Consider the following 12,519-nt stretch of genomic DNA (forward strand, 5'->3'; position numbering starts at 1 on the left):
CTCCTCAGTTCGTCCCGTTAGGTATGCATACAAGCAAGCCATCTTTAAAGCCAAGAGAGCATGGGACTTCCAAAGATGGCAGGAACTTAGGGAAGCAGGCGCCCATAAAGACATGAGACGATTCTGGTCAGTTTTTAAATGGGGGGCTGGCGGTAACCCTGATAAACCACAAAACTGGGTTACACAAGATGACTGGGTCAAGCATTTTGAATCCTTATATGCAATTGACGAAAACACATGCCCATCTTTAAATTATCAATATACTTTCTACAATGAAGATGCCTTTAGCTTGGGTGATGTTGTTATTGCCCTTAAGTCATTGGTTCCTGGGAGGGCTCCTGGGATGGATGGAGTTCCTGCTGATATTTTCTCCTGTAATAGAGAGTTATGGGGTAACTACATTTTAATTTTAGCCAATTTGATTGCTAGAGGCGCTCCGATTCCGACGTCCTGGAAGGGAGCAGAAATTATTCCAGTGTTCAAGAAGGGGGACAAGTCTCTCCCCGCTAATTATCGTCCTATCAGCCTGATTGATACTACACAAAAGATCTTAGGCAGGTTGATCCTGAACAAAGTGTTGGATTGGGCCCTAGACAATGCAATCCTTTCCCATCTACAAGCTGGCTTCAGAGCAAGAATAAGCACCATCGATCAGGTGCTGCATTTTGCTATGCTCTATTGGAAGGTGGTTTACTTGGGGGGAGGCAGCCTATATGCAGCTTTTATTGATCTTAGGGCAGCCTTTGATTTAGTTCCTCGGCAAACCCTATGGGCTGTCTTAGACAACCTGGGGATGCCAGCTGTTCTAGTTTCTCTAATTGCTAGACTCCATTTAGATAACTTTGCGCAGATTAGATGGGGTGGTGTTGGTCAAGTAACTAGGCAGTTCCCCATCCAAAAGGGGGTCAGGCAGGGCTGCGTCCTCGCGCCAACCTTATTTTCTCTATATATCAATGACATAGCAAAACTATTAATAGATGCGAAAGTGGATGCCCCTTCTCTGGCAGGTGCGAAAATTCCTATTTTAATGTTTGCCGACGATTGCCTTATAATTTCTAAAACCCCGAGTGGCCTACAGAGGTCCTTAGGTTTGTTCGAGGAGTTCTGTTTAGCCCGTGGGCTCGAAATTAATGTTTTAAAATCCAAATTCATGTCTTTTAATCAACCAAAATCTTTGAAATGTAAGATATTTATGAATAGTTTGTTACTGGACCAGGTCCAAGATTTTACTTATTTGGGCATTTGTATTCAGCATGACTTGAGCTGGAAAAAGCAGGTTAACCTGCCATCTCTTAAGCACTCTCAACTCTCTGGTGCTTTGAGTAAAGAACATGCCAAATCTTTGACCAAACCTATTGATCCTGCTCTTCGGGTGTATGATGCAAAAGTGGTTGGAGCTGCACTTTATGGAGTTGAATTGTGGGGATTTGAAAATGTACATAAGTTATCTTCCTCTGAAAATAATTTCTTTCGAAATTTAACTAGTCTACCTCAGAGCACTCCCCTTTGCCCTCTATTCTATGACCTTGGTATGAGACCGATAGCATTAATTGCCTCATTCCGCCCTATTCTATACTGGAGGCGGTTATGGGTCACCCCCGAACTTAGGCTTTTTGCTCTTGGCCTCATGGACATTATCAAACTGGACATTTGCCGAAAGGTCAAGTGGCTCCGTAGGATCTATGAGTCGCTTCGGGACCTGGGTCTAAAAAACCTGTGGGAGGATCCTCAAAATGCTTGTTTCCCTACCAAACAAGTCCTGAAGGCTTTGTACTGGGAAATGGTAGCATCCAGAGTTTTCAGATCAACAGCACCGCTTTCACTATCTGGCATCTTCTTGGACTTTAAGGACACCATTTCCTTGGCACCTTTTTGGGATGATATAACCAGTCCTTTGGACAGGAAGCTTTATTTTCAGTTCAGAGTTGGTAGTCTCCCAGTAAGAGAGTTTACATCTAGATGGTCCACAGAAAATGTACTTAATTGTCCTGGATGTACTGCATCTATCGAATCTGTTAATCACTTTTTGTTCCAATGCCCTTCCTATATAATCCCTCGACAGACCTGGCTTAAACCAATGTGCCGGACCTTGGGTACCATGAATACCAAGGTGGCAGTTCGCATTTTACGATCTGCTGAAACTTCATTTGTCTATATATCTGTTGCAAAGTTTCTTGGCAGGGCATGGGTGATTAGGAGCAAAATGTTGTTTTGATTAATTTTCCTTCCCGTGAATTGCTAAATTAGTCTGTAAATATCTCTATTTATTTATTGTTTTAAACCATTTTAAAATATCTTAAAATGTTTTATCTTGTAAATGTATGGTATAAATATGCTTTTATGACAATCGTCGAATAAAGCTTTCTTGACTTGACTTGACTTGGACTGGGAGATTATGCATAAAAGCAGTGTTTCGTGATCTCGCACATGTGCGGAAATATTCTACTGTTTATGAATTCATATCAAATTTCTATGTTGAAGAACTAGTATTATTACAAGTAACTCTTGTCTTTGTCAATATTCTCAGTGAACTTTCTCTGCTCACTTATGCTGCTTCTCCCCTTAGGCGGGCCAGCCTCAAACTACTGTCACCCCCGCTACTCTCCTTATGTGGGTCCTGAAGCCTCAGGCTTTCCCCTATGGTGCCCTAGTCCCTCTCCCTTGTGCTGTCTTACCTATGTCAAACATTGCTAGTTTCTTCACCCCTGTTAATCAGAGCCTTCCCTTCCCTGCTTCACTGATTACCAACGTCTTACAGAAACGTCTGGCTGAATATCACCCACCCTTCACTATTAGCCAGGGCTTTCACAGTCATACGGTCCCATCATATAGTTCCTGCATGCTTGACGTTCTCTCTCACTTATTCCTTACCTCACACCACTCACTGCCATGTAGTCCTAGGATGCCTACCACCACCAACTAGACTATAATGTCTCCGTCCTCTCCTCCCACGGGCTCTGATCCATCCACCGAATGCGGCCCTGAACTCACTGATTCTGTCTCCCTCTTCGTTTCCTCCCTCTTGCACTTCAGCCTCGTCCTCTTTTCTCACACTTACTTGATGTGGGTGAGGCCATGGTTTCCTGTCAGTGCAGTGGCAATGCAGATCGCCCCATCCATTCCAAGGGCATTCTCCTGCAGACTGTGAGCCAGACAAAGAAAATAACACTGATGTTTAAAAGATAAAATGGGGGAAGAAAAAAGTGATGCAATCAGATAAATGGATGAGTGCGGCCCGCTGACACAGGGTAAGAAAAACATTATACTCAGTCAACGAAAACGGCACAAGGAGAGAGTACTATTAAGTCAAAAGGCTTGGACAAATAGGATGGAAAGGTGAAGTGAGATGAAGGGGGCCGTTTGGTTAAAGAGTGAGAGGAAGACTGGCAGATAAAGAGGCTGGCACACCATATGTGTATGGGATAGAGCGAGACAGAGAAAGTGTTGGCTTCAGCAAATATCGCACTGAGAAAGCCATCAGTTTGGCTTTTGCCTAGTGCTTGCACAAAGAGGCACACACGTGCACACAGATGAAAACGCCTTAAGACATTGGCATTTTTGTGTTTACACCTCTAATGTTAAAAGCAAAACTTCAATTCCCACAATGTAACTGTGGCTGAAAAGCCAGAAATGGATGTCAAATAGTACATAAAGCGCATGTGGATAGAAAATATATTGCACTAAAACACACGGTACACTTCCGCCTTACAATCCTGAAAATGTTACTTGTTTTTGGTTTGCTGCTTAACGTACTTCTTTGGTGTTTTGCATTGAGAACAAACAATTTTAAGTTCCAATGTCATTTTTCTGGCGGGCCTACAAGAGCACAAACTGTCTGGTTGTCAAAGACTTTTTGAGAGCATACCAGGAGTGAAGCCCACCCAATGCTTATCACGGTTGACTTTACTGTCACTCTCATTTGCTTGCTTCTTATTTGATAGCTTGCCATGTCCCTCTTGTGTTTGTCCCTCCCCTGGAGCATAGCCTCTTTATCCGTGTCCTTCCACTGCTCACTATTTTTTTCTTTTTGCTTAAGCACTCCAAGAGTGTGCATGTATTTCCCAGCCATCTCCTTCATATGGGTCTCGCCCTCCTACCAGTCTGTGCTGTCCACTCTTCTCTTTCTCATTTTCACCCCACAGTAATTTTGCTTAAGAACTTCAGGAGTGCATGTGTTTTCCAGAGGTCCATGTTGTGCTCACTTATCCTTTTTTCCCTCTCCTCCACCCTGAGCAACCTGATGCCTGCACTGTTGTCTGTGTGCCTTTGTGGTGTTTTCTCCCACTCTCTTCCACTCCACTCTCCTTGTGCTACTTTTCTTTTTCTCCACCTCCTACTCCTTCATTACCCTCCACACCACCAACACCACGCTCCTTTTTGTGTTTTAACTTGGTGCTTTCAGGCTAAACAAATCCTAATTCTTTTAATTTACCAAGCCAAGTGGCATCTGCCATTTTGAATCGGTATAGAACAAATGAAAGTAAGTGGTGGGAGCATCATTTCGCTGGTGCGCACATGCATTCTGGGCCCAGCAATTAATTTGCAAAAAATTTAATGCCAAAGCCCAAGGTATGAATCACTAGTCCACTGCAGCTGGCACAACCCACGTCGCTTTTTAACTGCAGGTTGAAATTCAAGTTTTATCACTTTTTTAAAGCTATATTAATTAGTTTAATGCTCCACTGATGAAAGTTGCTTAAAAATACACACACAGTGCCACCATGTGGTGATTTTTCCTAAATATGTGCCTGTGTTCACAAATAAGTGCTGGTGTCGAGCATCGGAAAACACTGGCACAAATTAAGCACTGATTCTGGTGCATGCGTGTGTCAGTGGAATAACGCAACTGCCGTCTCGTAGGGTGGTGTTCATAGGTCCTGCCAGCAGTACCTTACTATTGTTTACATTTCACTACACCAATGATCACCAGTTTCCACTTACTTGAGAGTCCTCAGGCTGGTGTTGATCTTCAGTGCGTTGGCCATGGCCTTGGCTCCTGTTACTTCAATTGAGTTGCCTCGAAGGCTGCACAGAGAAGAGGCAGATCAGAAAGGTCGATTGGCACAGGAATGGGTCCAGTATACTAAATGCCATAGCTTAGTAGCTTCACCTCATACACACAAGGATTAATACAAAAGGGATTTTAGAGGTGCCTGAGTCTCAGCCCTCTGATCTGCCTGTAGAAAGTAAACCAAGCTACACTGACATAGTTTTTTTTGTATAGTGCACCACTTGCCAATTCCTTGTCCTCTTGGAACATATAGCTCTCAGAAGGCAGACCGAGTTCTGTGATGTGTGGGTTGCCTTGAGATAGAGTCGCCCATGGCATCTGTTTTTTGTTTGCTAGGATAGGTGTCATTGTGTTATTTGTGGGGGATCTTATCAGGACCGGCATTAGTGCTGGTGGCGCCCACAGAGACAATGTTTGTTGATGCCACCAATGACCATGTCAGCCATTGATGCCCTCAGTACCACCCTTTAACAGTGCCGCTCAAGTCTCCATAATTGCTCTCTCTCAGATGCATTTAATTAGTTTTAAAGAGCCGCTCACACCAGTGTAGGGTGTCAGAGCACTTTATATCACATTACACAGAGACAATCAATCATACATGTGTAAATCAGTGTATAGGAAATGTTACATAAGACAGAGGACTACAAGGTGTAGGAGTCGCATGTCATCCATACAGATAAGCAGTATAGTTTAAGAGTGCTTGGTCTGGAAAAGCACAAACTAAGAATTTAAAATGGAACAAACACCATGGTTGGGGGTTCTCTTTAATAAACAGAATTGGTTGATATCCAAATGAACCCTTTTTCCAACATTAGGATAACAAAAGACTGGAGAAAAAATCATAATGCTCTAATCTATACCTTGCAGTTTGCTTGCAGCTCTTTGATTACAGTTAATAGCTCAATGTTCTATATTAGGAATATAACGTATAAACTGCAAGTAACAAAGGATCTCTTAGACAAAAGCAGTAACCCACTGACCTATTTACATTATATGTAGTTTGTGATCTGCAAGGTACATATTCTTTGCAGCAGACACATTAACCCTCTGCACGAGCTTTTCATGAGTCAAAACTTCCACCGGGTAGGAGGGAGGAGGGGAGGTAACATGGGGTAGGTTTTAGGATTTTATGTACTTTTATCTTATTGAGGTATGGAACATCCGAGTGCACTCACTGTTATTCGCATTGTTATGTTGCATCTTGCTATGAAAAGAAGATGGTACAGTTAGTGGGTGGTGTATCACAGGATGTTACAATGTGTAAGGACAACGTTGACTGTAAACCATGGATCACGAAAAGTCTTGAGTGTACAAGGAGTATTGTGTATTAGGGTACTGGTATGTGAGCGGAAGCTCCTGATTGAAGTGCTCCTGAAGTATTGTACAAGGTTAATCAATAAACATATTTTACAAAAAAAATGAGTCAAAACTTCCACGAGACAAACCTCTGATCTCTCTGTAGGAAGAACGTTAAACACCGGAGTTATCTTGATATTTTTAATGTTGCCTGAAAATTGATAGAAACGTGGCAGCAGGTGCTTTTAAAACCATAATATACTTCAGACACGACAACCCACCCGAAGTCAGCGCCCGGTGCGGTTGCACCGGTCACAGCGCCCTAGAGTCGGCTCTGGAACTTGTGAACACCCCTCTAACACAGATGAGTGCTATCTTTGATGTGGGTTTTCACTGTGGGGTGTTTCATATAGTCCAACCTACGACCTAACCTGTATCAGCTATCTCACTGTCGGAGTGAAAGTGGGCCTCAGTACGAGTGCTGTGTCTTCGATCCTTCCAGCAAACCTCTGTGTGTGATTGTCAGAGTATATTTCCTGGATCCTTTAGCAAATACACTAAACTCCATGAACATTCTTTTTCATATGTATGTGGATGACACGCAACTTTATCTGGAAATCACCTCTTCTGATGACTTCACTTCACTGAACTCTACCCTGACGAATACCCAAAATTGGCTAACTGAGAACCACCTCCTGCTCAATACCGGCAAAACAGAATTCCTTCTTATATCTCCTCCTAATCACACCCCCAAGATAGACCTCAGGATGAAACAACTCACTGCCTTCAACTGCGTCCCTCTTATCATTGATTCAGCTAAATCTCACAGAATCACCCTGGACACTCACTTGAACATGAAGAATCATATTAGTAAGATGTACAAGGGTGCTAACTACGAAATGAGGATTCTTAGAAATCTAAAACCATTCCTTCCACAAGAACACTTCAAGCAGGTGTTTCAAGCACTTGTACAGGACAGCACTTGTAGAGGCTAGATTATGGAAGCGCTATGCTCTGTGGCCTTCCCAAATATACCTTGGCCTCTGTCAGGGCCTCCTTGAATGCTGCTGCCATATTGATTACGGGTACAAAGAGAAATGCTCACATATCCCCAGCCCTAAGATCTATAAACTGGTTACCCTACTAAGCAAGAATATAGCTAAAGATTGCCTGTATGACGCACACAGCCCTCCATTTCAAACCCCCCGTGTAGCTGGCTCAATAGCTAGAACTATCTGGAGGGGGTAGATCATCAAGAAGTGCAAATTCTCTCCTATTGAAACCTCAGACCTTTCGCAAAAAGAGAATGAGGTCCAGAGCCTTCTCTGGTTCTGCACCGAAGATCTGTAACTCTCTCCCACCGGACGTCCACAGAATCCCATCCACGGCTGCCTTCAAACATGAAGTAAAAATAATCCTAATGAACAAGTTCTTGCTTTAATTGATCATGGCTCGTCTGCTTTCTCAATGACCCTCTGACTACATTCTTTTGGGTCTATCAACGGTATAGCTCAGTGTTGTCTGTTGTACCCTATTAAGTACTATTTGCTTTCATCTTGGTACTTTATGGTATTAGCGAAATAAGTTATTCTCTGTTACCCCCTTTGCCATTTCCCTGTACTATGTTTTTCCCGTTCCAAAATGTGAGGCGCTCTGATAACCTTCGGGGTCATGTTCGCGCTATACACAATGTAAATAAATAAATAAATAAATATTGCATAGTGCTTGCTGCTCATTGAACGAGTGTGGGAGTGATTTATTTTATTGATCTATATTCTATTATTACTGTTGCTCTATATTTGTCTTCTGGTCTTTGAGCCTGCCTGGTCACCATTGTCAAATTAGTTCTCCCTGGCTGGTGTAACTCAAAGGCACTTAAGGCAATCCTGGTGACAAGTGTTGCAACTGTCCTTGAAAACACACAAACCAGATACAACTGCGAGGTAACTGAATTGCCAAGTACCACATCTTTAGGATTTTACTTGTATGGTCCAGTGTGGTCCAACAGTCTAAGGTGTCTATGTATCTTGAAGGGTTACTATGCGAAACAATCATTTCTTGAGGAATATGTTCAGAGGCCCCTGATCCAATATGAATAGCCATTCTACTGAGTTCTTCCTGATGAAAAATAAACTCAAATGGCACCTCTTGTTCTGTTTATCCTTGAGGACAGGTTCTAGGGCCCCTTCGTTATAATGTAAAGAACTTCTGCCTATAGAAGAGAAAGGTGTTGATGCACTACCCACATGGGGGGGGGAGAAGGGTTACAGGGTTTTTGTGTGAACTTCAAGATGTGTTCCCAGCCAGAAACCAGTTGTTGTTTCATGATTAAAGACCACTCTTGAAGAAAGGCCGCATTTGTTGGCCCAGCAAAGGAGGGGTGGGGTTAAGCGTAGTCGGTGTCAGTATAAAGGTAGTGTTGATTCCTGAACCCCCGGAAGAGTCTGCCTTTCGTAGTCAGACTATTGTGAGCCTGAAGCTTCTCTGATCTTTTGAAAAGGATAGCAAAGTCTATTATAGCAGGAATACTTTAGTTGTCCCTGTGGTTGATATGACTGATATCTCTAGTATGGATTTCTGAATGGCTGGTAGCCCTGAGGTCTTTAGGCCTGAAGAGATTGCTGCCTACGTGTTTGAATCGAACCGAATGATCTGGCTGCGTCAGTCTCCGCTTTCAAATACTGAAGGGCATCATCACCATGATGGACAACCAATAATTTGCCATCAAATGTGCATGTCTAGAATATGGTTCTGCACCTCAGGCTGAAATGTGGTACACCTTAGCCAGCCGTGACAGCATAGTGCAACACCTCCACCGAGCTGACAAAATCCTATGTTACATACATGCATTGATGCATCAGTGACAGCTGTGGGAGCTCACTCTCATTCTTTATCATGAAAACCTCCCTCTCTTCCCTTCTGGAATATACTCATGGTAATAGCCAATATCATTCCACATTTTGAGGTCATGGCATCCTAAGATTGCCATTGCATGAGCAGCCAACATGGATCTAGCTGCCCATGAAAGTCAGAAGTCTTCCTTCTCTTTCAGGAGGTACATTACCTGGAGAGGAGGGATTACACTAGCAGTATTGAGCAGCTTGTTGAATGCCCAAAGCTGACCTGGAATGACTAATCAGGCATGATGGCATACAGTCTGGGTTATTATTTCTTTTTCTCACTCCACATATGATCCACTACAGGTGGAGCCTGTGAAGTTCTCTTCAGCAGCTTTTTACAATTAAGGAGGAAGAAAGTAGTTTGCTGAACTTGGATCTGTAGGACAAACCTTTTAGATGCTAGTCCTATGAGAGAGTGACAACTCGAAATGTCATGTGGGGGAAATCACAAGGGACCAGTCCATTTCCTCTGTTGGGTTCATAACATAGTCGTCCCACTCTTGTTAGGCTTCCTTAAGGATTTCCCCTTTTTCAATGTAATTTTTCTCTGTAGTATCTGCTTCTACCTGTGGAGGCGTTAAAGGCTGAGGTGGCAATATATGCTGAATCAGTTGTTGCGGTGGTACCTGCTTATGTGATAGGTGCAATGGCTGCTGTACATAAGTGGATGGCACGGAGCAAGCAGAATCCAGTTGCATTTGTAGAAATTTTGTATATTAATTGGTTACTCTGGTCTGAAAATCTTTAATTCGTTTTAAAGACACACGCATCATAGGAGGCACATTTCAAGGTTCCTCGTGATATGGTTCAAAGTGTTCGACATAATGGGAAAGTTCACTGTCAGGAAGGCCTAATCTGATAGAGGTATCTAGCCATAACCCAGGTGCCAGACTGGATCCAGAAAAATGTTCAGCAGTAACTCTGCGCATTGGTAGAGGGTGTCGTGTGACTCAGTAGCAATGCCGCCCATCTGAAGTAACGGCGGAGTCCACATAAATCCCCTCCCCAATGTGCTTATGTCAGCTTCTTCTTTTCTGCGCTTCCAACACGGATCTGAAACGGCTCCTCAGGCCGTTTTTTAGCCTGTTCCGCCAATCTTTTTCCTCATATCTTCGGTGTTCAAACCTCGTGCGGCCACGGAACCTCATTCTATTTGTATTTGATGCCTTGGGGAGCGCCACGACTCTGAGGATTGGGGTTCCTGTCGTCGCATTCACCCAATGGCGTTGTGGAAATGACGCATGAAGATCCTGTCAGCACGAATGGTAGAGGCCCCACAAAGGCTTTGTTCAAAGTCCCCTGAGTGCTCGGGAGGCCGCTCCAGAAGCCGTTCCTGGGGCATCCATCGCCCTTCAAATCTCAGCATCCAAGGGCAAATGGTCAAAGTTGCCACATGTCTGGGCTCCGCCACGAAGGCCCTGCATTTCCGGCGTCCTTTCCCAGTCTCTGGCTGTGGTATCGGAGCAAGGGTTAATCCCACGCCTCCCTGACTTCCCTGAAGCCGGGGTGACTCTGGGCCAGATGCGGGAGTATCATACTTCCCTCCATGCCATAGTTAGACCTCCTCCTCCCTCTGGTGCATCTATGAGCCCCTAGGAATTGCTAGATGTCCTCACAGAAGGCTCACCGGCGGGTTCGCCCATGGCATCCATTAGGCACTCTGGACCTGTAGTGGGACCCGTATCGGCTCTGATGCACTAGCCCTTCTGGGCTCCCACCTGCAACGCTGGAGTACGGTCAGCCGACACAGATGGCTCAGCTCAACTCTGTGCTGATCGCTCTTTCCGACGCCGCAACCACATTGGATGGCGTCAGGTGTGGTGCCGGTAGTACCATCCCCCTCGGGCACCTTCCCTCCTCCTTCTAGACAGCCCCTTGCTGTTTTTTCTTTGGGGTAAAAGGCTTTTGGAGGTCAAGGTAAGGAGTTGAGGTTTGTGAACCCCATGAACAACACCATCTAGCCTTCTCTAGGGCTAGTTGACTGACACAGCTGGGTGAGGCTAGTGGTCGAGTCCTCGCCAGCTCTGGACCTTCTTTCCCCCCATCCTTGCTACAGAGGTGTGTTTCTCCCTCGCCGAGGTGCTGAAGAAGGCAGCTGTAATCCTGGACTTGCAGCTCCCCTCTGTGGAGGTGACCACTGACCCCATGATAGAAGTGCTTCATCAGGGCCAAACGGTGGTGGAGCCTGTCCTCCCCTACAGTGAGGCCCTCTATGGGGCCCCTCTGGACCAGCCTGCCCCAGGGGACCTGGTCTGTCTTTTCCGGCATCCAACTCCGTAAAGTTTTGTGGTGCAGGCTGCCAAGGCCTCCACTGACCCCAATGTCCTTCCTACCATTCCAATGGACATGGAGTCCAGAAGGTTGGAAACTTGTAGAATAAACATCTCTTCTTCAGCCAGTTCAGCATTGCGATCAATAAATACTGCATGTGTTTTGGGGCGATTTTCCCATTCATTGTGGGATTCGGTGGCATGCCTGCTGCCTTTACTCCTGGAGGAGTCATGGAGAGAACTTACTCCAGGATGCCAAGGACTCAGTGGGTCATGCCATTGCTCATTCGGTGAACTATAGCGGCAGTTAGCATTGTCTTCACTGTCCCGTCGGTCTTTTCTTTTTGCTGGGGCGCATGATGTTTTTCACTCTCTCCATCTTATATTAGTATTATGTTGCTGGTTACTCAGCTTGTTCTTATATATATTTCACATATAGTAGTAGTGATGTCTTCAGTCTATGATGATCCATATATATTCATTGAATAAAATAAAGGTTATGAGGATGTTATGGTTAGGAAATAGAATTTAAAAAGCCGTAGAAATTCACTGAAAAAAATATAGATTACAGGGACGTTATAGTTAGGAAATAGAGTTAAAAAAAACCTTAGAAATTCACTGAAAAAATAAAGGTTACAGGGATGTTATAGTTAGGCTCAGATTTCACTTGAAATAAACCAGTGAAATTACCTCAACTAACTATAACTTATGCCCCCCGCAATGCACTGGTTATGACCTCACATACTACATCATTCATGACATGCTCAGTGACATCACTAATGACATCTCAAATGACATCACTGATTACATCAGCCAGGGGGGGTGTTTTCTAAGAGTTTATGAGTGTTAAACATATGTACTAAGCTACTACAAAAGTTTAATTAGTATACTAGGTGTACTACTGAGTGATACTATTCTAACATAAATTATGTGAGTGACTGTGAGTATCTGTGTGTGAGTTGGTGTCTGAGTGGCTGTATGGGTGGCTGTATGGGTGTGTGAGCAGCTGTGAGGGTAAGCAAGTGGGTGTGTGAATAGCTGT

At 44.2% G+C, this 12,519-nt stretch overlaps 1 protein-coding gene across 1 annotated transcript in view; it reads right to left on the minus strand.

Annotated features, from left to right (window-relative positions):
* The window catches only part of NLRC3 (NLR family CARD domain containing 3), an 820,465-nt gene that overhangs the window by 13,317 nt on the left and 794,629 nt on the right, over positions 1-12,519 (minus strand). The window contains exons 17-18 of the mRNA XM_085630169.1: positions 4,942-5,025; positions 3,059-3,142 (exon numbers count right to left, since the gene is read on the minus strand). Coding sequence (XP_085486295.1) covers positions 3,059-3,142; positions 4,942-5,025 — 168 coding nt within the window. The remainder of the gene's footprint in view (positions 1-3,058; positions 3,143-4,941; positions 5,026-12,519) is intronic.

Source organism: Triturus cristatus, chromosome 10 (genome assembly GCF_964204655.1).
Source record: "Triturus cristatus chromosome 10, aTriCri1.1, whole genome shotgun sequence".
NCBI lineage: Eukaryota > Metazoa > Chordata > Amphibia > Caudata > Salamandridae > Triturus > Triturus cristatus.